The following is a 24,857-nucleotide window of genomic DNA, read 5'->3' as shown; positions in this document are numbered from 1 at the left end:
GCGCGAAATTCAAATTCCTTGCATAGGTGTCAGAACAGACGAAGACATGAAACTAACATTCAAATGACTCAAACCCTTGAATACAAGGAATTTCAAAATCAATCTCAATTAAGAATAAGAAAAAATTTTTTCTTGAAAACAAAGAAATCAATATGGAACTAGAATTCGAATATATTGTAATAGAGCTAGTATGTAATAGATTTATTTAAAAAATTACATTTTGTTTTGTTTACGTAGCTATTTTGTAATCCCCCCTGTATCTCGAATGTTCTGTCTTCGCGACGCAGGAGACGAATTTTTCGCGCGAAGCGAATTTTTCGCCACGAATTTTTTAGCTGAAATGAAAACATTGATACAGAAAGTAATTTACTGAATTAATGCAAATAAAAGAAAAATAATAGAAATATACGTGAATAAGTTTGTAATTAGATCAAATAAAATCAGCATCTTAACAGTTTATTCTCTTTTTATTTCATACATGGTTGTAAAAAGTAATAGAAAAAATGATAAAACAATTCTTACCTTAACCTTACCAAAATGGGGGCCTTCAGCCCCCTAGCACCCCAGTGACACCGTGCCTGTCATGAAAATAATTTACAACTCAAATTAGTTTTTGTGGACTCAACCCTGCCCTCATAAACAAATGCATCAATCATTGCATCCATTGGCTTTGACTTTCGGTAAGAAATCCCTCGTTTTGCTTATAACTGAGCTCTTCCTGACATAGCTGTTCTATTCGCTTAAATGCAATGTCAGGAAGGGAGGTTCATAGCGAATATTATATTTCAATTTCAAAATTCCAAAGTGGCCCTTTACGAACTTCAGAGGTGGCGTTTCTGCGCGGCAATAAAGCTCTTCTTGGCGCCCTGCAAAATCAACTATTTTTTAGACTCGCTCTCGCGGCCCAGTTTCTACTTAGGAGAGGCAGTGCTTGAGAAAGACTGCGCTGTACCTCGTTATATATATTTCATTGGACTGTTATAAGTAGTATCTGCCCTAAAACTGGCTTATGACTATCTTTCTAATAGGAAGTAGCGAGTTAAGATCAATGGGTCATTCATTTCACGGCAAGAATCAATTAAGAGGGTACCACAAGGCTCTGTTTTAGGGCCCCTCTTGTTTAATGTATTTATAAACGACCTTTTCTTTTTGGTAGAAAAGACTGAGCTTTGCAATTATGCTGACGACACGATCCTCTATGTGTGCGGTCATGAACTAGAACATATTATATCTAGCCTTAAAACAGATGCTCAGAAGCTCTCTAAGTGGTTTCTTTATAACAGTATGAAACTGAATCCTGACAAATGCCATCTTCTGATTTTTGGGGAGTAAACACTAACGTATCAGTGCAGATTGATGCAACAACAATAACGAAATTTGTTGAAGAAAAAATTTTAGGTGTAACGTTGGATAAGAACCTAGATTTCAAGAACCACGTAAACGCACTTTGTCAAAAAGCTGGACAGAAGCTGCATGCTTTTGCACGCATTTCAAACTATATGGATGTTGAGAAACTGAGGGTTATCAGTCCAGCCCCTCTCTGTAGGCGGCTACTTGATGCAAAATAGCATTTCAGGAAAACTAGAATAAAAGGCAGGGGGGGCTCTTAAGGCTTAATGCAAAAAATTGACGAATGAATCACAAATCAAGCCACTTTTTCTTCAGTTTTAGGAACCTTTCTCGACGCACCACGGTGCCTGTTATATAAAGTTGTCACAGTTTAGGTATGAAAATAATGCAATTTTTCTAAAGACTTGTATGGAAAGTCTAGAAATTTTGCCGGCTGCCAGTTTAGAATTTGCGACAAAATGCTTATACAATCAGTGAATGAAAGAAATTGTACAGTTTGAATTTGATGTGGAGTCATTTGAAATCGGCGACATCGGTAAATATATAATTACAGAGTAGTTCATAACATATAAACACAGGAAATTAGGGAGGAACTCTCTCCATAGTTAGAACTTATCGAAGAGAGAGCAGCCTTCTCAGTAAACTTTAATATAAGAATGAAGTTAAACATCAGAATGAATATTGACAAATAAATCTTATACTCACCTTTTTTTTGAATCTACGAGGTACACAAGACAACATTATTTGATTTAATTTAGTTCAATTTTCGATTCAAGAAGAAAGTGACAGTAGAAAAAATTGTGGTCTGAAGAAAATTAAATTTTACGAATTATGAACTAAGTTATGCTTGTGTAGTTTAATACAATAAAATTAATAACAATAAGATAATATGATCTAAAGATATGTAAATACTCCACTTGAGATAAATTACAGCCACTAAAATGTTTTGAACCATAAAAAAACTCGTCAACAGCTTGATAATGGAGAGGTAAAAATAAATCAAGCTTAAAAATCAAGCTTTAACGTTAATTATGCTAAACGAAGAAATATGAGAATAATTGAACAATTTGGTAAAAGCCCAGCTACTGCGCTAATAAAAAGAAAAAAACAAAGAAGGACCCTTATTATATGTTATATTATAGATTTTATTATATCTTTTTGTCTAGTGCAGAAAAATGCCCAGCTGTTTCATCGTCAATTTTCATTGTGTCAAAAAATTTAGGCCATCAATTGCACGTTTGGAGGAAGATCAACAACTTTTTGCAACTCTTGATCCTTCTTATCGATCACCATTATCTTGGACTTTTTTGCATTGATGCTCATTCCATATTCTGAACATTTCTGATTAAGGTCATTTACAATTTCTTGCCATTCTTCCCTGCTTTCTGCAATCTCAGTTATCTTCATCACTTCAATGTGTTTGTCGTGTCTTCCAGTCAAATCTATTGGTGTAACCTACAAAACAAAGTTAAATATTCTTTTTCTCAATAGCTCTTTTAGTTAAAATTCGTGTTATAAAAATAGCCTCTATTGTGCCTTTACCTTTCTAAACCCAATTTGTCTCTCACTGATTATATTCTCAATTAAAGGTGCTATTATTCTCTTTATTTCTTTGAGAAGAATTTTCGCTGCATGAGATTTAAGGCTTACTGTTCTGTATTCATTGCATTCCACGACTTGGTGACTTTTGGAATTGGAACAAAAATACACTTGATACAGTCTTGAGGAAGATCTCCTGTTGTGTAAATCTTGTTTATCAGCTTGGTAATTGTAACAATTCATTTTTCTCCTAGATTTTGTAAAAATTCCTCACGTATCTAGTCATCTCCTGCTGCCTTTCTCTTGAGTTGTTCCTGTATTTTATCTCGTACTTCTTCTTCTTCAAATCTATTAACTTTTCTTGACTTTCTCGATGGCGTTGATTCTCTCTCATAATCACATAATTCCTTTCCTATGTACTCTTCCCACCTTTTACTGATCAGATCTTCTTCATACAACATTTTGCCTTTGTTATTTTTGACTCTTAACTAGATTTTCATAGTTTTTGGTGCTCTGTCCTTTATTTTCCTGTATAAGTTCGGACTAGGCTGTTTATCCAATTCTTCGCATATTCTTTTATATATTCCTCGTTTGCTTTTCTGCAGTCTCTTTGAATTTCCCTGTTTAGATCTTTTCGTCTGTTGTTATTGTCAGTAGTATTTTTCTTTTTTTCTAACTTCCATCTTTTTAGTTTCTTTTGCTTCCTTACTTTGTAGCTATGAATATTTCAAGTTTTTTTCTTTTATTTTTCTTCTTTGTAAGTCTGAGTCGAGTTTTGGTTCTAATTATAACTGGGTTATAGCCCGATCCCCTGTCGACTCCTTGTCTCCTTTTTTGAGTTACTAACACATTTTTATCTTGCATTTACAAGAATGTAATCTATTTGATTCTTTGTTCATGTATCTGAAGATATCCAAGTTTATCTGACACTTTCTTTTTACAGAATTCTATAAATTTATGTCAATTGGCTGATCTTTGTCCTATTCTAAAATAACGAACCACGTTACTATATATTTTGTTAGCAACTCTACCATCAAAATTACAACTTTATCTCTGCTCTTTTTATTTTAATTCAATTTATAGAGCCATAGAGAAGTTCCAGAGCCTCATGAATCCGGCGAAGAAGTTTTGTAGACAGCTGGGGTGGCAAAGAATGAGAGGATTTTCGCTCAAAAAATATTTCTGTGAATAGTTTCAAACTATATTTTTGAGACTAAATAATGGAGACTCTGGCAACCAGGGTAACTAAATCGTAGCTCATCTGCCTTCTTCACCGTTCTCTCGCCGAGGCCACCGTTGGCCTTCGCTCGTTACCCTGAGCTAGGACCCTTCCAGATGCTACCAGTTGTGTCCGACTGGACCAGTAAGCTGATAGAGGGAAGGGACGCTTTAGTTCCCCATTCATGTCCTGCGAGAGCATGCCGCTGCCAGACAGGGGAGGATCCAGAGAGAATTTGAAGGGGGGCATTTGATAATAGAAGCGCCGAAAATTTTTAGAAATTTGAGACGAGAGTACGCTCTGTACAACAACAATAACTGACTCTAACTTTTGACAGAAAGTTTTCTTTTCGCGTTTTATAAAAATTATTTCAAATCAATTAACAAAACTAAAGGCATTTATTTAAAGTTTCTCTTTTGATCGGAAAATTTGTCACCTGAAAATTAATCGATTTTTCTTGGCATGCGCTCTAAAACTTCATTTGTTGTGGGGAGTATGTTCCTGTAGACTTGTAGAAGAACAAGGCTTTCCATTCGCTGCTCCGTCATTGTGGCTCGAACTGCTGTTAAGGTACTCTGCACTTTCGAAAAAAGTCGTTCTGCTTCCATTGTAGTGACTGGCATTATAGACAAAATTCGCAGGAGTTTCTTGATGTTTCCAAAAGAGCCACTGCGTTTTTCATAAGCATAAACCGCAGACTTTATTTTAGCAGCCTCCTCCGGATTGTGTTTCCATCTGAAGATAGACAAATTGCTTTTACTAATCAAGTTCGCTTTGACGAAAATAGGAACGAGCTACAAGCCCCTTATATCTAGCTTGATTAAGGTTATGTTTTCCAATGACTGATTACCAAATTGAATCAACATAACAATCATGAAATATTATCAAACGTTTTCCTAGTGCTTCTGTATAGATTTTTCACAGAAGAAATTTAATCATTACAAACAATTTTTGCACGAAATTGTTTATTACGCACTTTTTGTTATTTTATATTACCATTGGCAAGAGCACACATTATTGGGTTGGGCAGCTTTTCAAAGGATCCTTTGGCGTTAGTTTCCGTGGAACTTTCAAAGGGGGGACAATAATCAAGCCTTGAATTCATTAACTATGTAACTGAGCCACTGACTTGACGTGTGGAAGCAAATAGCAAAATATATACTTACAGCATTTGCCACTGTCTGAACTCTGCATTTAAAGTCACTTCATCTGACAAGAACATCTCGTATTTCTTAATGGCAGGTAAGAGCTTCTCAAAAGTTACATTGGCAATGAAGGCAGGAACTAAAGTATACAACTTCATGCACAGCCTTTGTTGTCTACCAAAGCGTGACTTTATGTCTTGCAAAACATGGTCTAGCATCGGAATAAGAAGATTGACCTTCCAAATTCTTCCCATTGTTTTCCCCGGACATCTTTATCTCTTGTACTGTCTTTACACGTTCGGTCTCAGAAACTTCTCCATCTATATTTTTCACCTCTTCCTCTTTGATCTCCTTGATTGCTTCCAGCAAATCTAAGACAACAAATGGCATCTCGTGTAGTTGCAGCTTCGAGCCATCATCATATGCAAATCGTAGTGCAATCGTTACCAGTTCTCTTTTTGCTTGGCCAGTTGTTTCATCTGCTATGATCGAGTAATAGGATGTTTCTTTTGCCATAAAAACTATGCGCTCCTATATAGAGATGGTTGAGAGACTAAGAATCTCATTTTGGATTGTTTTCGAAACGTAGCGGGCATTTTTGGGGCATTTTTCAGGCGTTACCTGAGTTGTTCGTCTCCTGCCTCAACAGCGTGGCGGACAAAAGCCCGAAAATTTCCATCATTAAAGTTTGGCTTTGACAGCACTTCCCCATCATCTCGATGACCTCTAAAAGAAATATTCCGCTGGCCAAATAACATTGTCAACTTCATGATGCTTTGCAAAGCTGCTCGAATTCTTGAGATTATTTCGCCAGATTCGCCGTACATCAGTGATAGCGCATCTTTTGGATTCTCTACCGTGGCCGTTCTCAACAAAAACTCTTTCTTTCGCTCCATGTTTAAAATGTCGAATTGTGATGCTTTGTGTTGAGTAATATAGCCATCTTTCCCATAGAGCTTTTTGAAATTCTTCAAAGGTTTACTTACTAGGTAACCCATTTTTTTGCCCTCTCGTTTAATCTGAGTGCTTCATTAGGGTACAAACTTTACACCAAAGCCCCTTCATGACCACCTGCTCAGCTAACAGTTAACCATCCATCTTCCTCCTGGAGAAGAACTAGTGATACACGTCGATTACATTTGGCAGATTCATCGTATGATGTAGGAGAGTCCTCCTGATTCGTCGGTCTTCAGTGATGTAACACACCCACTCTCAGTTGCTCCACACTAATATCTTTCTTTTGCAAGAAGAAGGCCACATCTTGATTCTTCGATAAAAATTAGCTTTTAGTCGGATTAGCACTTTGAATATTGCTTGAAGTGACTGTGAACAGTGTTCTGTCTCTTTGTGTTGTTTTTTGGTGCTCTTCTACAATTTCAAGTTGCTTCTGGGTTGCCTCATTTTCATCTAGCTCTACCATAGCCTCATCATCAGCTGTATCGTCGTTAATTCCAGATAAATCGATATCCTTGCTTCTTGGTTCAGCTACAAATGGCTCGTATTCACTTTGCACACTGTCTTCAGTGTTTGATATTCTCTTTCCAAAAAGAAAACGCATGCTCTTGCTGCCTTTGCACTCTCGATAAGCAGACGTTTTTTTGCGTTTCGATTTTCAGATCCACTCAACTTTTTTTCTTCATTCTATCTTTACCTTCCCTTTCATCTTTTTCTCTGTCTTCTCTCTTATCAACATCGGCCATTCTGCAAAGTAAAGATTCAGGCACAATCAAAAACTCCTGAAGAATAATTATTATTGAACTATTGAATCTTCATAAAACGCATTCTACTCGGGTCTTTCTACGCAAATCCCATCTTCTGCAATGAAAGCTAAGCCTGCATGAACAGTTAGAAAAGAAATCTTTATAAGCTGCTGAAGTACCCCTTTTTGTTGTGACTGTATTTATTGATTAAATTGGTTTCGGATGGATGTCAGTCCTAGCTGGGATGCCAAATGTTACTGCTGTTACTGAAAACGATTACTTATTGAATATAAATTGTCATATTTTTCATACAGCAAAACTACATCCACCTGCATGTGTGGACAAACGCAACTTGCTTGCCGTTACATTGAAGCCATGCCTTTTGTTCTCTAAATTCCCTTTACACATTTCGAGAGGCTGAAGCAAAAGTAAATAAAAATTAAAGTACAAACCTTTCTCTCCGAAGGAGCAGCTTTCAGGTTGTCTACTTCACAGGTTTGTTTGGTAAATTATGATATAAAAAAGAAAAATGATATAAAAAAGAAAATTTTACGTGCTCTCGCTTCGCTAAAGACAACTCGCATGTGTATGATATGAACCTTCTCTGACCTATGACGAAGATACTTTAGAATCATTTCCTTCCCTCATTATAATATCCACTTGAACTGGTAACATTCATGAGGATGGGCTAAACTTGGCTAATAGTTTCGTTTGCTACAACGTGAAAATGTATGATAATTACTGGTGATGTTATAAAAACGACCAGAATAACTATCACATTAATTGACACTTGAAATTAGAAAGTTAAACAAATAGGGAAGATTGTAAACTTCTGTTTGCAGGGCGATAAAAACTATTTTTTGGGTTAATCTTTATACCCAGGCCTAAGCACCCTAATCCTAAAAAAATAAAGTACAATCCCTGGGGCTTCAGGCTGCGTCCCCAATGTGAACTTTAGCCTTAAATTCTATAAGACAATGTTATTACTCCGTCCGTCAGCTCAAGAAACCCACTGTTGGTCATCAATTATCAAACATTGGCTATTTTATCTTCAATGCGGTCGTCAAAGACATTGAAAGTATGAAAACTTTTGATGGGGGATTAAAGTACCTAGTTTATATTGACTGAAATTGAAAGCATCTCTTGAATTTAGATCTAGAAATAGCTGACAGTGAGTAATAGATGACATTAAATATTAACGATATTAATTACATCAGAGGACCAATATTGTTTGTTATTATGAGTTTTAAAATGAATTCTATTTCTGGCATCAATGCCAGGTCACCATCATCATCATGACCATGATTATCTTTTACTCGTAAAGAGTTGTACACCAATATGCTTACAATAATCATCAACTACCATCATCTGCAGAATCTCAAAAAAGTTTTTACTGGGTGATCTTCAAGCTAATTCTCCAATGAAAAAGCATGTAATTTCAAGTTGTATGCATCATTGGAAAATTGTTGCTAAAATGGCGTTGTCTCTTCAAGGTCCGGTAGTAAAATGCAAGAGGCGAGTTCATTATAAGAACATACAGAAGCTCGATTTACAAATAAGTAAGAGCAACGTAAAACCTTAAGAGCCTCAAGACTTAAAATTGAAATACAGAGAGCAATCTGTTTTTTAAAATTCCCTCTGATAATAACAAAACAGAGCAGATTTTATCTGCTAATCAATCGTTTAACTAAAATGGTTATTTCTTGTCATCTGTTAATCTTAGAAACAATTTACAGCTTGCAGGTGGTAAACCAATTTTGAAATAAAAAAATTAAGAATATTCAAAAAATAAGATACGAGCATTGAGCCACGACCAAATGTATATGTTATCCTTTAACCAGAGAAACGCTGGAAATGTGACTGAGTAGAGAGTTTCGAGAAGATGTAGTGATTGATAAAGTTTGCAAGACATACGTAATAGATGTTAATGAGAAGTGGATTGATGAAAAAGGAAAACTGTATATATCGTGTGTCTTTTTAGTATTCTTGTATAAGATAGCATTGCGGGATTCAGGATGCTTCGTCACACCATCTACATTCCCAACAAAGAAAAACATAGCTGTTTTGAGGAAAGGCGCGAAAATCAATGCAGTCTCACATTTTTTGCGAAGGATTGTTGTTTTTTTTTAAATTTATACGCAGGAAGTTTATTGTACGCCTTACTCTCAAATATAAATGGAGACCTGCACATATAATTCGCGTCTGCAACAATCGAGGTCATAATAATCATATTGGTGTAAATAATGAATATATCAAGCACTTACTGTTGTTTGCTATTTACATAGATAAAAGCATCTATAATTTTTTTTTATAAAAATGCTATAAATTTTGCTTAAACTTAAAACTCTAATGAAATTTTCGTTTTGAGCCTTAATATATTCTTAAAGTATTCTTTTTTTCTCAAATCTGATGTGGTTTCAGGGAACAGTGCTAGCCCTTGAAGTCGTGCGATTCTCTGTTTTTAACAACGCAAAACAGGTAACTGCTGAAAAATGAGACAGAAATATGCGAGTTGAGGCTGAGCAATGTATTTACAACATTCTTAAAATTTGATTATTTTCAGCCTGAATACTCTTATAAACAATATTCTTATAAAAAGATTGTATTAACTTTGGCCTCAGAATTAACTGACACTAGATAAGCAAATAAAAAATTAGCAACCCAACATAAGAAAAATGAAGTGAATTCTTGCAAACAAATGCTACGACTTTTTTTGGCAAATTTGTCTTGCAGAGATTTGCAACAGAAATTAAGGATGATAACGTGCAAACAGCCTTAGTTCGCCCAGCCTACCTGGCTTACACTTAATGCAGTTTGATATGTGACAGGGTCAGCCCAGCGCCAATAATATCACGATTGAGCTTGTGATCTGTGTAGCTTCCCGCCTAAATGTTTCAAGACAACCAGATGATAGAGACTGCAGGGGAGAAAAAAAGTCGTTTGCAACCTTTATTAAAGACTATGACTATACTTCTTTATTAAAGGATTATCGACGAGGACCTGCCTGAGGTGTTGCGCGTGTGAATGAATAAAGATTGCGCGAAAAAACCTTCAGTAAAAATAACAATAAAGAGCAGGCAATACAAAAACGAAGCTCGTTTTCTTCCAATTGTTCATGACTTTCTGCAACCCAAACTTTCAACACGCCTAAACCATAAGAAATCTATATATGTCAGGTTTAGAGTTTTTAACAACAACTTCGATGGCAAACAATTATGACTCACATATGTTCCGAAAAATAATTTACCGGAGATTGGTGACTTTCTTTTTAACGGAATCACTGGCAGCTATCAACAGGCACTGAGCACCGCAAACTTTTAATAAAATATAATAAAATACACCAACCATATAAAAAGCAAGGTTGAAGAACCCATAAAACGTGTTTATCTGTTTAATCCTGCAAAACAATGTCACTTACGTATAATATATTCCCTTACAAGAAACAACCCCCCTTTAAAAAATTGAAGTCATAGCCGTCTGAATACGGGCCTTAAATGTAAACTAGCTCTGGTAGTTCATTGGCAGCGTACAATGTGTGAATGACGTCATCAGATGTGACTTTAACAAGACGTACAAACCAGTTGCTCTTTTGGTTTACTTCGTTCGGCAAGATATGTATGTGGTGGTTAGCAGCATCATCCTCTCTTCGATCATATCTTTCCCTGCACAGCAAGTGGGTCACACCGCTTCTTTCAAATTTGTTAAGCCATCGCTCATAATCCGTTTGTTCATTTTCTTCTTTGTCGACCCTACCCTGGCATGGTGCACAGTCTTGAAGAATAATCGTCCGCTTTGCTTGAAATATCTGTTGCTGCAGTAATTCTGAGTCAATCCAATCATTTTGTTCTTCTCGTTGCATTATCGAGCCATTGTCGAGATCATCACGATAATAAACTGTATTCAAAACAAGGAAAGCCACTCCACACACCCAGAATCCGTACCAGTCGTCTCCAAAACTTCGTTTGTATATATCAACATCTTCCGTATCTAGCCTTCCTTTGAAATCTCCGGATGCTGCCACGTAAAGGACCTTGACCTGAGACTCGAGGCAGTCTAAAGCAGCTTCCAGCCGTAGTTTCGCCCTCGGAATTCTCTGATCTGTCTCTTGCTGACTGTCAGTCAAGCCTCCACACATCGCGATAAATTTTGGTAACGGCTTCATCTTATTGACATGAAGAAGAAACTTTCTAAAATCGCTGGCTGCGTCTTCGCGCGTAATCGTGTCATCCTTTGCTGTGAAGTACAGAAAGTAAAATGGCTCTGTGAGTGAAGGCTCTAGAATCCTTGTAAACATGGAAATTCTTCGCTCTCTCGCCGTCAAAATCCTGGTAGTCGTATCCTGCCCCAGCTTGTGCTCTAGGTTGCAAAAACTGTTTGACGCTTCTGGTGGGATCTCAAGCCTTAAGTTCACTCGACGCTCGGCGGTCAAGCTCATACTTATTCAAAGGCCGGATCTATTTTATATTCGCTACAGAATATCCTTGCTTCTCTTGGGCTAGTGAAAATCTTCTTTGAACAGTGAGAAAAACCCTCGGACATCGTATGCGGCTCGTCAATGATCGCAAGGCGAGCGTCTTAACAAGTGTTCGAAGCACAACGATCCATGGCTATATTTTGTAAACCACATTGCAGTTTGCAGCTGTCACATAAAAATTAGCATAAGAATAAGACTATTTATCCTAAAGTTCTCCACTGCTGAATTTGTACGTCAAAGAAAATGTGCACACGATAATATCTTGATATGTATGTTCATTTGACGTTACAAACAGCCTTCCATGCCGTCTTTTGACGAACATCTAGAACAAAACACTGTGCAGTGAACTGTACATTATTCAAATCGTATTAAGGGAGACAAATGCTACTTTAACATTCTAAAGACACTAAAAACCTTAGAGAACAAAATTTTATGCAAAATTGTGCAAAACTTCTCGTATATGAAATAAACTGCATAAAAATAAAATGTCTGGGTTTTTCCAAAGAAAACTCAAATAATGGGAAATATATTTGCATCATGGTAGAGAGGATTACTGTGACATTACTTTAAAATGATATTATAGGCAATATCAGATGCTTGTTGTATCATGAAGTAATGAAATTGATAATAAAATGCGTACTGCGAAATACAATGGTACAACACGTGGCAGGAAACTACAGCTTATTGAAAGAAAATTTTTCTCGCAACTTCTCAAACTGATTGATACTCCAAAATAACAGAACTGAACTAGCAAAAGTATGCATAGGCCAGAAACTGTAACAAAAATATTGATTGACAGTTTGCTGGTCAAAGTATTACTTACAGTGGAGATGGTTAATCTGTTAGACTATACCGTTATCAAAATAGAAATCGTTACATTTTCACTAAGTAGCTAGGAATAAGATGTAGTTTTGAATCCAGTAGATAAGAAAGAAAAACCAAGGAAATATTGGGGAGGAAAAGTAAACATGTAAATCGAGGTGAAGCTTTAAGATATTTTAATATAAATGTCATTATATCCAACATGCTCATTTTGATAGCTGGATGAAATTTGACTGAGGTCAAAAATGTTGGCTACCGTCATCCAACAATTCTATTGTTTTGAAGTGCTGGGTGATATGTTGGATCGTTTGACCACCTCAGCAAAAACTTTTAGCTCTGCGCACGCCCAGTTGGTTACAGACCGCCAAAATTCACTCATCGCATCGTTTTTTATTTCTCGGGCTGGTTTCGTTCGTTTAGGACAATATAACGAAATATAACGAATTCTGTGCGCAAGAAGAGGTATTAAGCGTCAATGAATAGCCTGTAACACAGAGGTGCTACAAGAAAGCGCAGGGATACGAATTTAGGCCACAGCTTTGATGGGGAATTCGACGCTCATCCTGAAAGATCGCAATAACAGTGAAAATATCCGAAGAAAAAATAATAGAGAAGGCGGTGACTTCCTTTCGCTTTTTCGGATCGAAATGTTGCGAAACTGTGCAGCCTTCTGCACGATCTTCTACCCAGCTCTTTTTCCATCTGCGCAAGAAAATGTTTGGTGAAATGTTAGATCGTTTGATCATCAAGGCTGGATTACATTCCAACATAAATGAAAAATGCTGGGTGAAATATTGGGTGAAATGTTGGGCAAAATGTTGAGCGAAATTTTAAATCGTTTGACCAGGGCTTATGTCGCACACCTAGATCCATTTAAAGCACATGGGAACAGCACTTTGATTTGGCTTTGAATTAAAACTAATACAAATGTTAACTGGATGATTTAATGGATGACACTTGATAGAGGAAGCTTTGAAAAACATGCAGCTTATTCAACTAAAACGACCCTTCGTTGAGCAAGTTGAATCAAGAGATTATTCCAATGTTGCGCTATTTGTTTTGAAAAACGGGTAAATAATTTATGAAAGTTTTCTTCTTAGTGAATATTTAAGAAATCCATACTATGGATTAATAAATGCTGGAGACAGAAAAACAATTGAGGCAAATTTTGCAGGCTATTTAAGGCGTTTAACATGGCTTTCAATGGTTTTTCTCAGCCAAGCCACACTAAGAAACAACAAGGGATGAGAACAGCTTTTCAAACGAAAACTGAAATAACGACAAAAAAGCTGCAATAATGCCTTCTGATTAAAATTAAATCACAGGACTTTGTAACCCATTTGATCTAGCGCCATTCTATGCTTACAACAATGAAAAGTTTCAGAGGAAAGAAACTACAGCAAAGAAGGAGCTAGGCAAAGACATCAAAAGTCAAAAGCATCTTTCTTTTGCTAACACTGCTTAAAATATGTACTTTGTTATCTACCATGGTGCTTCAAATCTGTTATCTACCATGGTAACTCAATCTTCGAAAGACATCTCTAGACATAAAACTTTCGACGTGAAGTTTCGTGGGAAGACAGCATATAAATGTCAGAAATGCAATCCCGAATCTCCAAACAGCTGAGTTTCATTTTGCAGAAAGCTTTGTATTCTGTTATCTTTCGATGAAGCTGCAAGTTTTCTCATGCTAAGCAGCTAATTTTACATAAGTCTATGCTAGTAGTAATCAAACTGGTGTGAAAATTCTAGTACAGTAGACAGGTGGTAAGTGCAAAGAGACTTGGTTAAAGAGATAACACAACTAATGAGTGAGTAATCCTCTCCGATGCACATGTTCTAACATCAAAGAGCTGGCTGGCTCGTAGACTTGCTCAATGAGCCTCTGATTCGCTATTGTCTCACTTTACCTATGATATAGAAATCATTGCATTTTACGGACCCTAAAACAGATTAGGTGTCTATCGATTCAACTCAATAGCATTATTGGCGACTCATAGAGTAAGTCTAGGCGGCTCTTAGAAGGTTTCACTTGTTCCGTCTCCAACGAATTTGGGATGCAGTTGTTGCACCTTTTGATTTGAAAAAGTAAACAGCCGAAGACAGTGGTTGCTGTAAGTCAAAGAACCAAGACAACAACACAAGCCAGCCTTGATCCCCAACATAACGACTGACGCACTCGATAAATTTACTAATAAAGCTAGACAAATATAAAGAAAATGAAGCAAATAATTGCTTAGAAAAGGACAAGGGGGCTGGGGGCTGGGGGCGCGTTCTCAGTGGCGTAACACAGTTTAGGGCACTTTAGTTCGATGACGAAGGGCCCAGAACAAAAGGGCTTAAATGACTTTTATATCCATCTTTTTGGGACTTCGCTCAAGTTTACCATATTTTCAAAATCTTCTTTAATTGACGCTTCTGTAAATGATCTCCCCTTTTAACTTAGTTAACTAGAAAAATTGTCGCTTTTACAACTTGCTATTGTTTTCGATGCTCTACACCACTGGATGGGACGTTCTTGTTGACCGTAAATAGAGGTCCCGCCTGTTTTTCCTTAAGGCCTCATATATTTACGTTGCGCCACTTCGCGCCCAGCGTTTTTCTGGTTAAGAAGATGCAAAATAGCGATAAAGAGACTAAGAGTTGCATGCAGGGTTCTTAGATCATTTTTGCAACTCAGGCAAAGCCATTTTGCTATTTTACTGCGTCGTTTTTGGTGCCAGGTAGTCTATAGCAGCAGAAAATTAAAATCCATTCCCGTTAGCATGTAGCACGTTAAAATATTTTGCTAAGAATTTGCAGAAATGTTTCCTCTATTTCTACTTTGCGCCAGAATTGTGACACTCCTTGGTACCACGGCACAAATGAAAGATATATAATTCTAAACGCCAATGTTTTTATTCCGCGCTTATTTTCTTTGTATTAATTTTCTTCGCGCTGAAATTACCGCGCGTTCATTTCCTAGAATAAGGTATATTTTTACAACTGAATGTATGAAAATTGTTAAATTTTTTCATCCGTGGGCCTAGTTTCTGCAATAAATAAGTTTGTTATGTGTTTGAGCTAAAGGTTGCAGCAGGTGGTTTTGTTCAGCAGTGTGTCGAAATGGAAAGATATATAACAACCTGGCCATTATTCCAACATTTACTATGATATCAACAAGAAATGCGTCGTCAACAAAAGCCAATTGCACTTTCTGCAGGGCCTCCGAAGGAGGGGGGGGAATCTTTTTCTATGGGTGTTAAAATGTTCTGTCAATACATTGTCTGATTTCCCTTTTATGCAAAAGTATGTTCGTATTAGATCAACATTTGGGGTGTTAGCGTTTTCATCAGACCATAATAGCTAATTTAATTGTATATTTAGTCTACTCTTTCAGGCAGTGGAGAAAATCAAAATCGACTTAACTAGATTATTCTGAAGATTTTTCTGCTGATCTAAGGTATTGACTATTTTGGTTTTAAATTTCTTCCCTTGAAACCTTCTTTCGTTCAAATTGTGGTACGATTTGTAAAACAAACATGGAGGATTCAATCAGTCTAAAGATTTAATTCAGTCAAAAACTTAATTATTTTTTTTTGACAAATAGTGTTTACACTATTTCTACAAAAAGTAAACTAGTACTTACAAATTAACGCTTAATTTTCAGGAAAATAAAGCATGGTGTTTACAAGACTCATCTTAAATTCAACGAAATAGCTATTTACAGGAAAACATCAAATGCATTACCATGTCTCTTATCAGGAGTTAGAATCAGAAGATGTCTTCTGTCCTACCAAACTTGAAGACCAATGCACTGCAAATGTGAATAATAGACAGTTCAGAGAATTTCTGCAGTAAAATAGCATCTTCAAAGACAATGGTCATGGCAAAAATACTGATAAAAACAATTAATAGAGAAATGATGAGCAAACCTCAATGTGGTGACAATGAAAGAAAATTAATTGAAGATATGTAGCAATAGATTGTAAATTAACCGCAACAATAATTTGCTGTTTACCTCTGCATGTAATATCAGCGAAAAAGCTTAAATCAATGGATAATTCCTGTTAAAGTTTTTAAATTTTAACTGATGGAGGACATAAAAAGTGAAGTTACTAACATGAAGCTTGTTATTGATTGCAACTAAAGTCAAGACTGAAATTCATCTGGTATAATACCAAAATAAGGTAATTTTACACATATACAACATACCTAATATGTTAGAGATTCTATGATTTTGGCAACATTTCAAAAGTGCGTCAAAACTCAAATCTGCCTTAAATAATCTAGTAATCCTTGGATCCATTTTACCATAATCAGAACTATATCTCTATGTAGCGTAGATAAAGCAGAGGAAAACACATGTTTTTGACATGATTTGAATAAAAATGAAACTGCAAAGTACTTGATTTGAATAAACATGAAACTAAATGGATCAGAAATGATTAAAACAGGTCTATCAAAATTGCAAAAATTCATGTTCTTCAAAAAATAGATCTAAAAAGATCACATACCTAAAGAAAATGAAGGAATTCTGCAGAAATATTGCAACACCAGGCCAAGGATCAGGAACACCTGTAATGTAAGAAAGAATTTTGAAAAATGTTCTTGAACTCTAACTGTAATACGGGATTATATTCATTGAGGGCTATTATTTTATCAATGATATATATAAAAACTTTCAAGTATACTGTAGAGGATTAAAAATTATCCAGCAGTCGTAGCTAATGAAGCCAAAATATAAATAGACAGAATACTAACCAGTGACAACATATGCTCCAAACAGGACCCAACAGGCACCTATCAACCCACCAAAGCCCATGATGAATCCAATCAAGAGCCAAATTCTTGCTCCTTTAAAATGCAGTTCCAGATTATAATCATTATCTTATCTCTTCACAAGACAAAATGAAAAAAGCTGTCAATCAAGATGACTATAAGATTATGCCCTTAAAGTTTGAGAAAAATATCCAAAACCAGCTTCGAAAATTAAATAACAAAAGTCCTGTCTCCAATAAAGCATGTATAAAAAGGGAAACACAAAAGCAATCTTAAAGTGCATGTTATTTTATTGTATTGTATTGTATTGTATTGTATTGTATTGTATTGTATTGTATTGTATTGTATTGTATTATATTATATTGTAATGTTATGTTATGTTATGTTATGTTATGTTATGTTATGTTATGTTATGTTATGTTATGTTATGTTATGTTATGCTATACTATGTAGGGTATTATTGTTATTTTATGCCTGTTATATTATTTCAATGTTATGTTGTTTTACCTTATTTCATTTTATGTTTTATAGAACAATAGACACTTGCTTGCCAAGCTGAATATATACCAATTTTGTTAGGCTGTTGCTTGTTATGTTTTTTCTAAAGTCATGAAAAATTTTAGCATTATACTGATTAAACTGAAATTAAAATGGGACATGAAACAAGAAGCTAGCTTACCTGTTTGCCCTAAACAACCTGCTTCATATGAGTCTCCTCTAACCTGTGCATTTGACACTGCATTCACCCTTTAATCATGGAAAATTGAAAAGCTATTAAGATTAAACAATAATCTTAAACCTTAACTTTGTCAAATGTCAACGGCACAATAAACCTACAATTTGATGGCTGAGTCACAATAGCTATTGAATCTATATTTGCATCATTTAGAAAATAATCCAGCTACAATCATTGCCAAAAGTACTTGGAACACCCAGCGCAATTTGTGTTGTGTTTTTATATTTTTCAATTATTTTCCCGGATATTCCTGTTTCCGACCCCATTCCCCTCAAACAATTTTGATAATTTAGGAAAAATAACATAGAATTTAGTCACAGAAAAAAACATTCTTCCTAATCCCCTACATCGTCTTGTAGTAAACCAACATTGTTCAAAGGGGGAAGGAGAATGGGTTAATTTGCCCTTGAAAACTGATGTTAGCATACCAAGACTTTTGGCAAGGATTGTATATCAGCAAGATACTGTCAAATATATCAAATGTAGACCAAACCTTTATTGCAAAAAATAAAGATTTAAAAATCTGAGATAATTCTGGCATTCATTAAATTATGTTATTATGTTTTAATAGCTGATTAAATTTGTGTTCCCTTACATGAAGAGAGCAATGGTGGAGGCAACACCGCAGAGGTGGAATGTTTTGTTGGTCAGTGGGTCATTGGCAGCTGTATCAATAGCAAACCACCAACCTATAAAAAACTAGAAAAAAGCAAATACTTTAATATTCAGCTATAAACATGAATAAAAAAAACCAAACAGAAGGTTAACTAAATAGAAATGATTACAATGTCTTTTTACATGACAAAACTTTTTGTCAGTTGTTTTCCTTCTTTTTTAGTTGGTAATGTTTGGAAAGGCTCAAATGCCTAGAGAGAAAAGATCAAGCTTATTTGTTTTGTTTTGAATAAAGACAGTTTGTGAGAGTCTGTGAAACAGAAAGAGGGTAGAGCACTGCTTTACAGTGCTTACAAATTAGCCTAACACCTAGACACTAAAAATCATTTGGAAAAAGTTTCTCATTATATTGAATTTAATTTAATTTAATTGAATCATGGCGGTCATGACTTTACGAGCTCCGATAACCCTTGTTTTAATAGCACTATCACAAAGCTGTTTAAACTCAAAAAGAAATATCTGTGATCTTAATGACATCAAGACAGCCATGCCCTAAAAGCAACAAGACTCATCGCTCAACAGAACTTTATTATGATTATGCTGATGCTGTGTGGTGATGTGAATATGAACCCTGGCCCTAGAAAACTAAAGTATCCTTGTCAAGTCTGTGAAAAAGCTGTAAAATGGGGGCAAAGAGCAAAATTGCTTGTGGGAACTGCTTTTATTGGTTTCATGTGACTGCATAAAAATGGGATCAAAGATTTATGAAGCAGTGGCATACTCTTGTCTTGAATGGGTATGTTATCATTGTGGCCTGCCAAATTTTTTCTAGCCTGCCAAATTTTTTCTAGCCTGTTTGAGGCAACTATACCTGAATCTTCAAATAGCTCAGCTTACTTACATCCAGTAATTCAAATTCTGGAGCAGCAGTTGAGGGTACTACTCCAATCTTAACATCAACTCCCAGAAGGGTTCACAAAGATGACAAAGAATTTGAAACATGTAAGAATAAGTTAAAACAGCAAAGAAAAAAATGTCAAAATTATTATCATCAAGTTGTGTGCAAAAGTTTAAGACCAAGTGCCACATTTTTTCCATTTTTCTAGGTTAAAATCAAAATAACATTTCTTGTTTAAAAAACCATTCTAATATACATATGATGTTTTTTGGAAATGTTGGCATTTCTTCACAATTTTATCCTGGTCTTAAACTTTTGCGTAGGACTGTAGTGGGAACAGAAACATGGCTCAAAAATGATATAAAGAATAGTGAAATATTCCCTCAGTCCTTTTCGTTTAGCGCATGTGATCGCACCCGCACACACCTGCACACGCGCAAGTTAAATTGCGCGTGCTTTTGACCACACGCGCAAACAGGTGTTTTTGCAGTTTTCTGTTAAAGGGCCTCTCCAGCCAAATTTTGCACTTGCATTTTATTGGCAATTTTTATAAAGAAGTTGAGCCTGCTGATCATGAATTCGTTATTTGTTTTTCGATATTTTTTTACAGTTTGTGAGATATAAGCTCTTGCATTTCGATAATTTAATTGAATTAACCGACAAAAATTTTTTGGTTTGGTGACACTGTGACGCGATTTTGACGTCACAGTGTATTTCGGATAGTCTCGCCTCAAACCGAATCGAACGACGGCGATTCGCAAATTGAACACTGCAAGTGATGGTACTTTCAGTTCTGTTCCGCCAGCTTTTAGTTTGAGCATTTCAGACACCAATTCTGAAGCCTTTAGTTGTTCATCGTTTCTGGAGAACAACTGAAGTGACAATTTCGATTAATTATACGCGAGAGAAGAGCTGGAACAGGAACTGGAACTGGAACTGGATGCAGTTATCAACGCGTGATCATGAGTCCTTCACGCTTCGGTGGAAGATATACGAAATTCATGGCGAACGAGAGCCGCACATTGTGACGTCAGAATGTCACCAAACTGATTCGGCTTTTGTCGTTTTTTTCTCGGAAAGGTGCAACTTTAAAGCCTTACAACTTCTAAACTAATTGGGATTTTTCAAAAACAATGACTTTGTCATAATACACGCACCAGATGCTAACTTTTAAGTCATTAAAAAAAATTTTTTTTTGCTGGAGAGGCCCTTTAACATCAATTTCCCATGGTCTCATGATTGTTTATCCTTTCCCTTGTTACTTGATTCGCACTTTTGACCACAATATGATTTTTCAAATTTTCGGAAGTGATGTTTGGCTTTTGACTGAGTGCTCCATTCAACTTAGCGTCTCGTCTTTCAGCTAAGTCACCATTAGCATGTTAAGTGTAATAACTGATTTCCTGTCAAAACGTAATTAGGCCCTGAAAGCAAGTAGCTGTTGGAAACAATTTTTACTTGCTCTTGTAACTTTGGAGAGTTACGACGACTTTTAAAAGATGGCTGCTAAGGGCAACAAAATCTGTTATGTATTGATTAATTGAGTTTTGCTCTTGCATGTATTCGAGTGGCTTTTTCCTTCCTTCTTGCTCCTTTTACCAATTTTATCAGGTTTGTATTTCAAATTTTCTTACAAGTGCGATCGCACGCGCAAATTTGTTTACATGTGCGATTTGCCACACACGCGTAATTTTGCTCACGAAAAGGACTGTTCCCTGCAGAATTTTATGAAGTAGAAAGGGGAAGACAGACAGGATGGTCATGGTGGTGTGCTGATAGCTGTTAAGAAAGACTTCAACCCCTAAAAGAAATCTATCAATGATGCAGGAGTAGAATTATGGGTGAAAATATCTCGCAACAGAAAAAGTCCAATCATAATAAGATCCCTATATAGACCACCAATGTCTGATATAACATACATGCAAAACTTATGTTTATCAGCTGAGACCATGATTAAGAAAGATGAAAATGCAATATTCTGGATTGGTGGGGACTTGAACTTGCCAGACCTTGATTGGAGCCTAAATACTACTGTTAGCCACCAGATTTCTGCATGAAAACTCCCTACAACAAATGGTAAACAAGCCAAAAATGGGTCAAAACATACTTGATCTCTTTATTACTAACATATCTACCTTAATAAACAGATTTGAGATAATGCCAGGTATAAGTATTCATGGCACTGTCTTTTTAAATACTAACATTGAACCACAAAGACAAAGACAAGTCAAAAGAAAGTTGTACATCTGGAAAAGGGCTAACTGCGGAAAGCTGGAGAAGAGCTTGATGCATATTCAATAAACTTCATTAAACATTTCAATGTAAACAGTGCAGTTCAAGATATTTGGGACTTCTTCAAACAAATTTGTCACAAAATGATAAATGACCATGTCCTTAGCAAATTACCATCCACTAGATTTAATCAGCCATGGATCAACAGAACAGTAAAAAGTCTGTCACAGAAGAAACATTGTCAATGGAATAGAGCTCGTAAATCTGGCAAAGAGAGTGATTGGGCTAGATTCAAGGCATTGCAAAAGCAACAGAAAAAAGGTTTGCAGGAGTGCATACAATTCATTCATCAGCAACATGGTAGCCCCAGACTTGAAAACAAAACCAAAAAAGTTCTGGCAATTTATCAAGAGTATCAGTATCAATGTAGATGTAGATAGAAGAGTAAAAGACATGATACAGTTGGTGTCCCTCCAATAAGAGCAGCAAATGGAATTACATACACAGATGATCAAACACCTTGAATGCAACATTCAAATCAATATTAAATATCAAGGCCAACCAACATGTTCCTGACTTAAGTCACAGCATAATTCCTAGTATACTCAATATCAAAATAAGAGAAGAGGGAGTCTTAAAACTTCTAAAAAATCGAAATTCAATCCTCCATACTCAAAGATTATGCAAGCCAGTTAACAACCAATCTTAAAGATTATATACCAAGCATCAATGAAACAATCAATCATTTCAAACAACTAGAGGAAAGCCAATGTTGTACCAATTTTCAAAAATGGAGATAGGGTCAATCCTGAAAACTACAGACTGATATTGTTAACAAAGAGCACATCATCCATCAGATCCTTAAGTTAGGATCATTTCAGCAAATTTAACATCCTTTCTGGTGCCCAACATGGATTCAGACCAAAGAGATCCTGCGAATTGCAGCTGATAATAATCATCCATGAAATTACCCAAGCACTTGATCAAGGAGAACAAATAGATGTTATACTACTTGACATTTAGAAAGTGTTTGATGAAGTGCCCTACAAACGACTGCTGGCAAAATTAGATGGGATCTGAGGTGACTTAAATGCCTGGATCTACTCATTTCTTTCTAATTGCACTCAGAGAGAAGTTGTTGGAGGTGAACAATCTAACAAAGCAAATGTTATAACAGGAGCCCCCCAAGGCTCAGTATTAGGCCCAATCCTCTTTTCAACCTACATCAACGACTTGCCATCAGAAGTAGAATCACAAGTTTGCCTTTTTGCTGATAACTGCATTCTTCATAAAAAGATCAAACACCAAAGTGATGCTTCCGCTCTGCAGAAGGATCTCAATAGACTACAGAAATGGTGTGATTACTGGCTTATGTTCTTTCACCCTGAGAAATGCGAAGTCCTGCGAGTAACAGAGAAGTCCATAAACAAGATAAAAGACCACAGTCTAGAAGTAGTTTCCAACAAAAAGTATCTTGGGATTGTTCTACACAAAAAATCTCAGCGGGAATAATCAAACACAAAAAGTCTGCTCTTAAGAAAACAGCATGTTGGGCCTCCTCAGAAGAAATATGAGCAGCTGCCCTCAAGATGTGAAAGATGCATGCTATAAAACACTTGTTAGGCCAATTCTTGAAGATTTGTGCACTGTCTAGGATGCTCATACGTCAATAAAACGTCAACAATCTTGAAATGGTTCAGCAGGGGAGTGCAAGATTTGTCTATGGAAATTACAGCAGAACTGCCAGCCCGAGTGACATGATAAAAACTTTAAGAGGGGAAAGCTTAGCTGAAAGAAGAAAGAAATACAAGATCATCATGATGTATAAGATTAATAACATCCTGATAGATATTCCTAAAACTTTTTCAAACCAGCTAATCTCCACAGACATTGTAGCAATATGATATTCCACATACCATACTGCCACACAGACACATTTTGGTTCTCATTTATAACAAGCGCAGCTAACATTTGGAACTCACTGGCAGAAAATATAAGAAAACAGAATTCCTTGGGCACCCTGAAAAGGGCATCAGATAGCCTAAAGTAGAACCTTACTAGTATTTGCTAATTTGCTAATGCTGTTGTTTTGGCCTCACGCTCTTGGTAATATTTGCAGTAAACCTACAATATTACCCGCATTCAAGCTCTTCATGGGGTCACATTGCCAAAATATTTATTAATCATATTTACTTTTATCTTTATTCATTTTCTCTAACTTAATCATACTAACATACTAACCATTTTACGTGCGTATACCTATTTATAGGTTAATGTACAGTAAGTAATAGATAGAGATAGATAGATATAATTTTTGCATCAACTGTTTGCCCAGAAAACGTTTTTCAGGTATGTAGTTTGATATAATTTAGCAAATTCTGGTTATCTCCTGTTTTTGGTTAAATCTCCCTGTTTTTCTTAAGAAAAGAAACCCAAACCACCAGGTTTTGAAAATCTCGCGTTAATGCTGCCAGCATTTCGAATATTGCTCTACAACTTCAAATAGCTTTCTCGGTAGGTTTTTCTGTTATTAAAACATGAAAGTTTCAATTTATGGGTTACCTACAGTTGGAAGTGACAAAAAGCGTAAAGGTTATCGGAATTGATGAGGATAGGATTTAGGATCTAAACAAGATACAAACAAGAGCGTGTTCATCTTACCAACCCTCCAGCAACAACCGATGCAATTTGATTTCGTTTTTCTCCACAGTCTATCTCAATGTGGGGGCAATGAATTCCGTCTAGACAACCGCTCATTCTTCTTTATTTTTTTAAACTAAACTCCACATTTGCCTCTTCCTATGGCCTAACGAGACGAAGTAAGTAGTCCCCTCCTGCCCAGTGGCTCCTGCCCAGCTACAAATCTGCTTCATTCCAATGACCGCATTCCACAACTATGATATTTCACATCACATTCATTTTATGTTTCACGAAGAAAAGAAACTTTCTTGCCACTCCAAACGATAAGGCGTTCTTACTCTATGTTAGGTTATGCCCATGTGTTGTGCTGAGTTTGTTATGCTATTTTTGTTTTGTTATGCAGACCTGTCTACGTGGGGCGTCGCGAAAGGGGGGATGGGGACAGCTGTACCCCTCCCAGGGCCGTCGCTAGCGGGGGGATGCGGGGGTGCGGCACCCCCCTCAAAAAAATTCTTGTCGGCAAATTTTCTAAAAGTAGAGTTTTGTCGGGTTTTACTTTCGAAGTTCTCAATGCGATAGTTTAAGCAAAATGTTTGGATAAGATGAGGATAAGACCGAAAAAGTATCACCCAAAAACCCTCAGCCATTCAAAATAGGTACAGATGGCGTTATGGATGTCACGGAGGGGCAAATCCACCAAAAATTTCAAATGACTCCCTGTCGGCA

General features: G+C 36.2%; 4 protein-coding genes across 6 annotated transcripts; 1 reads left to right on the top strand and 3 right to left on the bottom strand.

Annotated features, from left to right (window-relative positions):
* Positions 1–62: 62 nt before the first annotated feature.
* On the bottom strand, positions 63–9,870 carry LOC148958736 (52 kDa repressor of the inhibitor of the protein kinase-like). 2 transcript variants are annotated; one of them, XM_089111710.1, is made up of 3 exons: positions 5,275–9,870; positions 4,545–4,843; positions 63–2,805 (listed from the first exon to the last, which is right to left on the bottom strand). In XM_089111710.1, the coding sequence occupies exons 1-2, from the start codon at positions 5,505–5,507 to the stop codon at positions 4,552–4,554; spliced, it is 525 nt and encodes a 174-aa protein (XP_088967836.1). In that variant the 5' UTR covers positions 5,508–9,870; the 3' UTR covers positions 63–2,805; positions 4,545–4,551. The 2 variants fall into 2 exon arrangements, with proteins under 2 accessions (XP_088967836.1, XP_088967835.1); XM_089111709.1 differs by having other exon boundaries at positions 63–4,843.
* A 384-nt stretch (positions 9,871–10,254) lies between these two features.
* Positions 10,255–11,391, bottom strand: LOC135681770 (serine/threonine-protein phosphatase CPPED1-like). Its single transcript, XM_065196374.2, has one exon. The coding sequence runs from the start codon at positions 11,386–11,388 to the stop codon at positions 10,444–10,446; it is 945 nt and encodes a 314-aa protein (XP_065052446.2). The 5' UTR covers positions 11,389–11,391; the 3' UTR covers positions 10,255–10,443.
* A 219-nt stretch (positions 11,392–11,610) lies between these two features.
* Positions 11,611–24,354, bottom strand: LOC135681771 (transmembrane protein 50A). Of its 2 annotated transcripts, XM_065196376.2 has the most exons (7): positions 24,153–24,354; positions 18,342–18,445; positions 17,690–17,757; positions 16,993–17,085; positions 16,746–16,806; positions 15,979–16,045; positions 11,611–11,749 (listed from the first exon to the last, which is right to left on the bottom strand). In XM_065196376.2, the coding sequence occupies exons 1-6, from the start codon at positions 24,246–24,248 to the stop codon at positions 16,003–16,005; spliced, it is 465 nt and encodes a 154-aa protein (XP_065052448.1). In that variant the 5' UTR covers positions 24,249–24,354; the 3' UTR covers positions 11,611–11,749; positions 15,979–16,002. The 2 variants fall into 2 exon arrangements, with proteins under 2 accessions (XP_065052448.1, XP_065052447.1); XM_065196375.2 differs by lacking the exon at positions 11,611–11,749 and having other exon boundaries at positions 15,779–16,045; positions 24,153–24,351.
* Positions 18,908–22,286, top strand: LOC148958735 (uncharacterized). Its single transcript, XM_089111841.1, has 3 exons — positions 18,908–19,095; positions 19,583–19,665; positions 21,298–22,286. The coding sequence occupies exons 1-3, from the start codon at positions 18,953–18,955 to the stop codon at positions 21,558–21,560; spliced, it is 489 nt and encodes a 162-aa protein (XP_088967967.1). The 5' UTR covers positions 18,908–18,952; the 3' UTR covers positions 21,561–22,286.
* Positions 24,355–24,857: the final 503 nt, after the last annotated feature.

This window comes from Rhopilema esculentum, chromosome 12 (assembly GCF_057945365.1).
Source record: "Rhopilema esculentum isolate cy_ngs chromosome 12, ASM5794536v1, whole genome shotgun sequence".
Taxonomy (NCBI): Eukaryota; Metazoa; Cnidaria; class Scyphozoa; order Rhizostomeae; family Rhizostomatidae; genus Rhopilema; species Rhopilema esculentum.
This window is presented reverse-complemented; position numbering and strand designations above follow the sequence as displayed.

Bases quoted from the DNA above. Each gene is read 5' to 3' on its own strand.
- LOC135681771 (XM_065196376.2), bottom strand. From the start codon at position 24,248: ATGAGCGGTTGTCTAGACGGAATTCATTGCCCCCACATTGAGATAGAC. The intron at 17,086-17,689 runs GTAAGCTAGCTT...TGCATTTTAAAG, and splicing joins AGGTTGTTTAGGGCAAACAG to GAGCAAGAATTTGGCTCTTG. The intron at 16,807-16,992 runs GTTAGTATTCTG...CTTACATTACAG, and splicing joins TGGAGCATATGTTGTCACTG to GTGTTCCTGATCCTTGGCCT.
- LOC135681770 (XM_065196374.2), bottom strand. From the start codon at position 11,388: ATGAGCTTGACCGCCGAGCGTCGAGTGAACTTAAGGCTTGAGATCCCA.
- LOC148958736 (XM_089111709.1), bottom strand. From the start codon at position 5,507: ATGGGAAGAATTTGGAAGGTCAATCTTCTTATTCCGATGCTAGACCAT. The intron at 4,844-5,274 runs GTAAGTATATAT...GTCTATCTTCAG, and splicing joins TTCAGACAGTGGCAAATGCT to ATGGAAACACAATCCGGAGG.
- LOC148958735 (XM_089111841.1), top strand. From the start codon at position 18,953: ATGATTATGCTGATGCTGTGTGGTGATGTGAATATGAACCCTGGCCCT. The intron at 19,096-19,582 runs GTGACTGCATAA...ACTTTTGCGTAG, and splicing joins ACTGCTTTTATTGGTTTCAT to GACTGTAGTGGGAACAGAAA. The intron at 19,666-21,297 runs GTGATCGCACCC...TACTACTGTTAG, and splicing joins GTCCTTTTCGTTTAGCGCAT to CCACCAGATTTCTGCATGAA.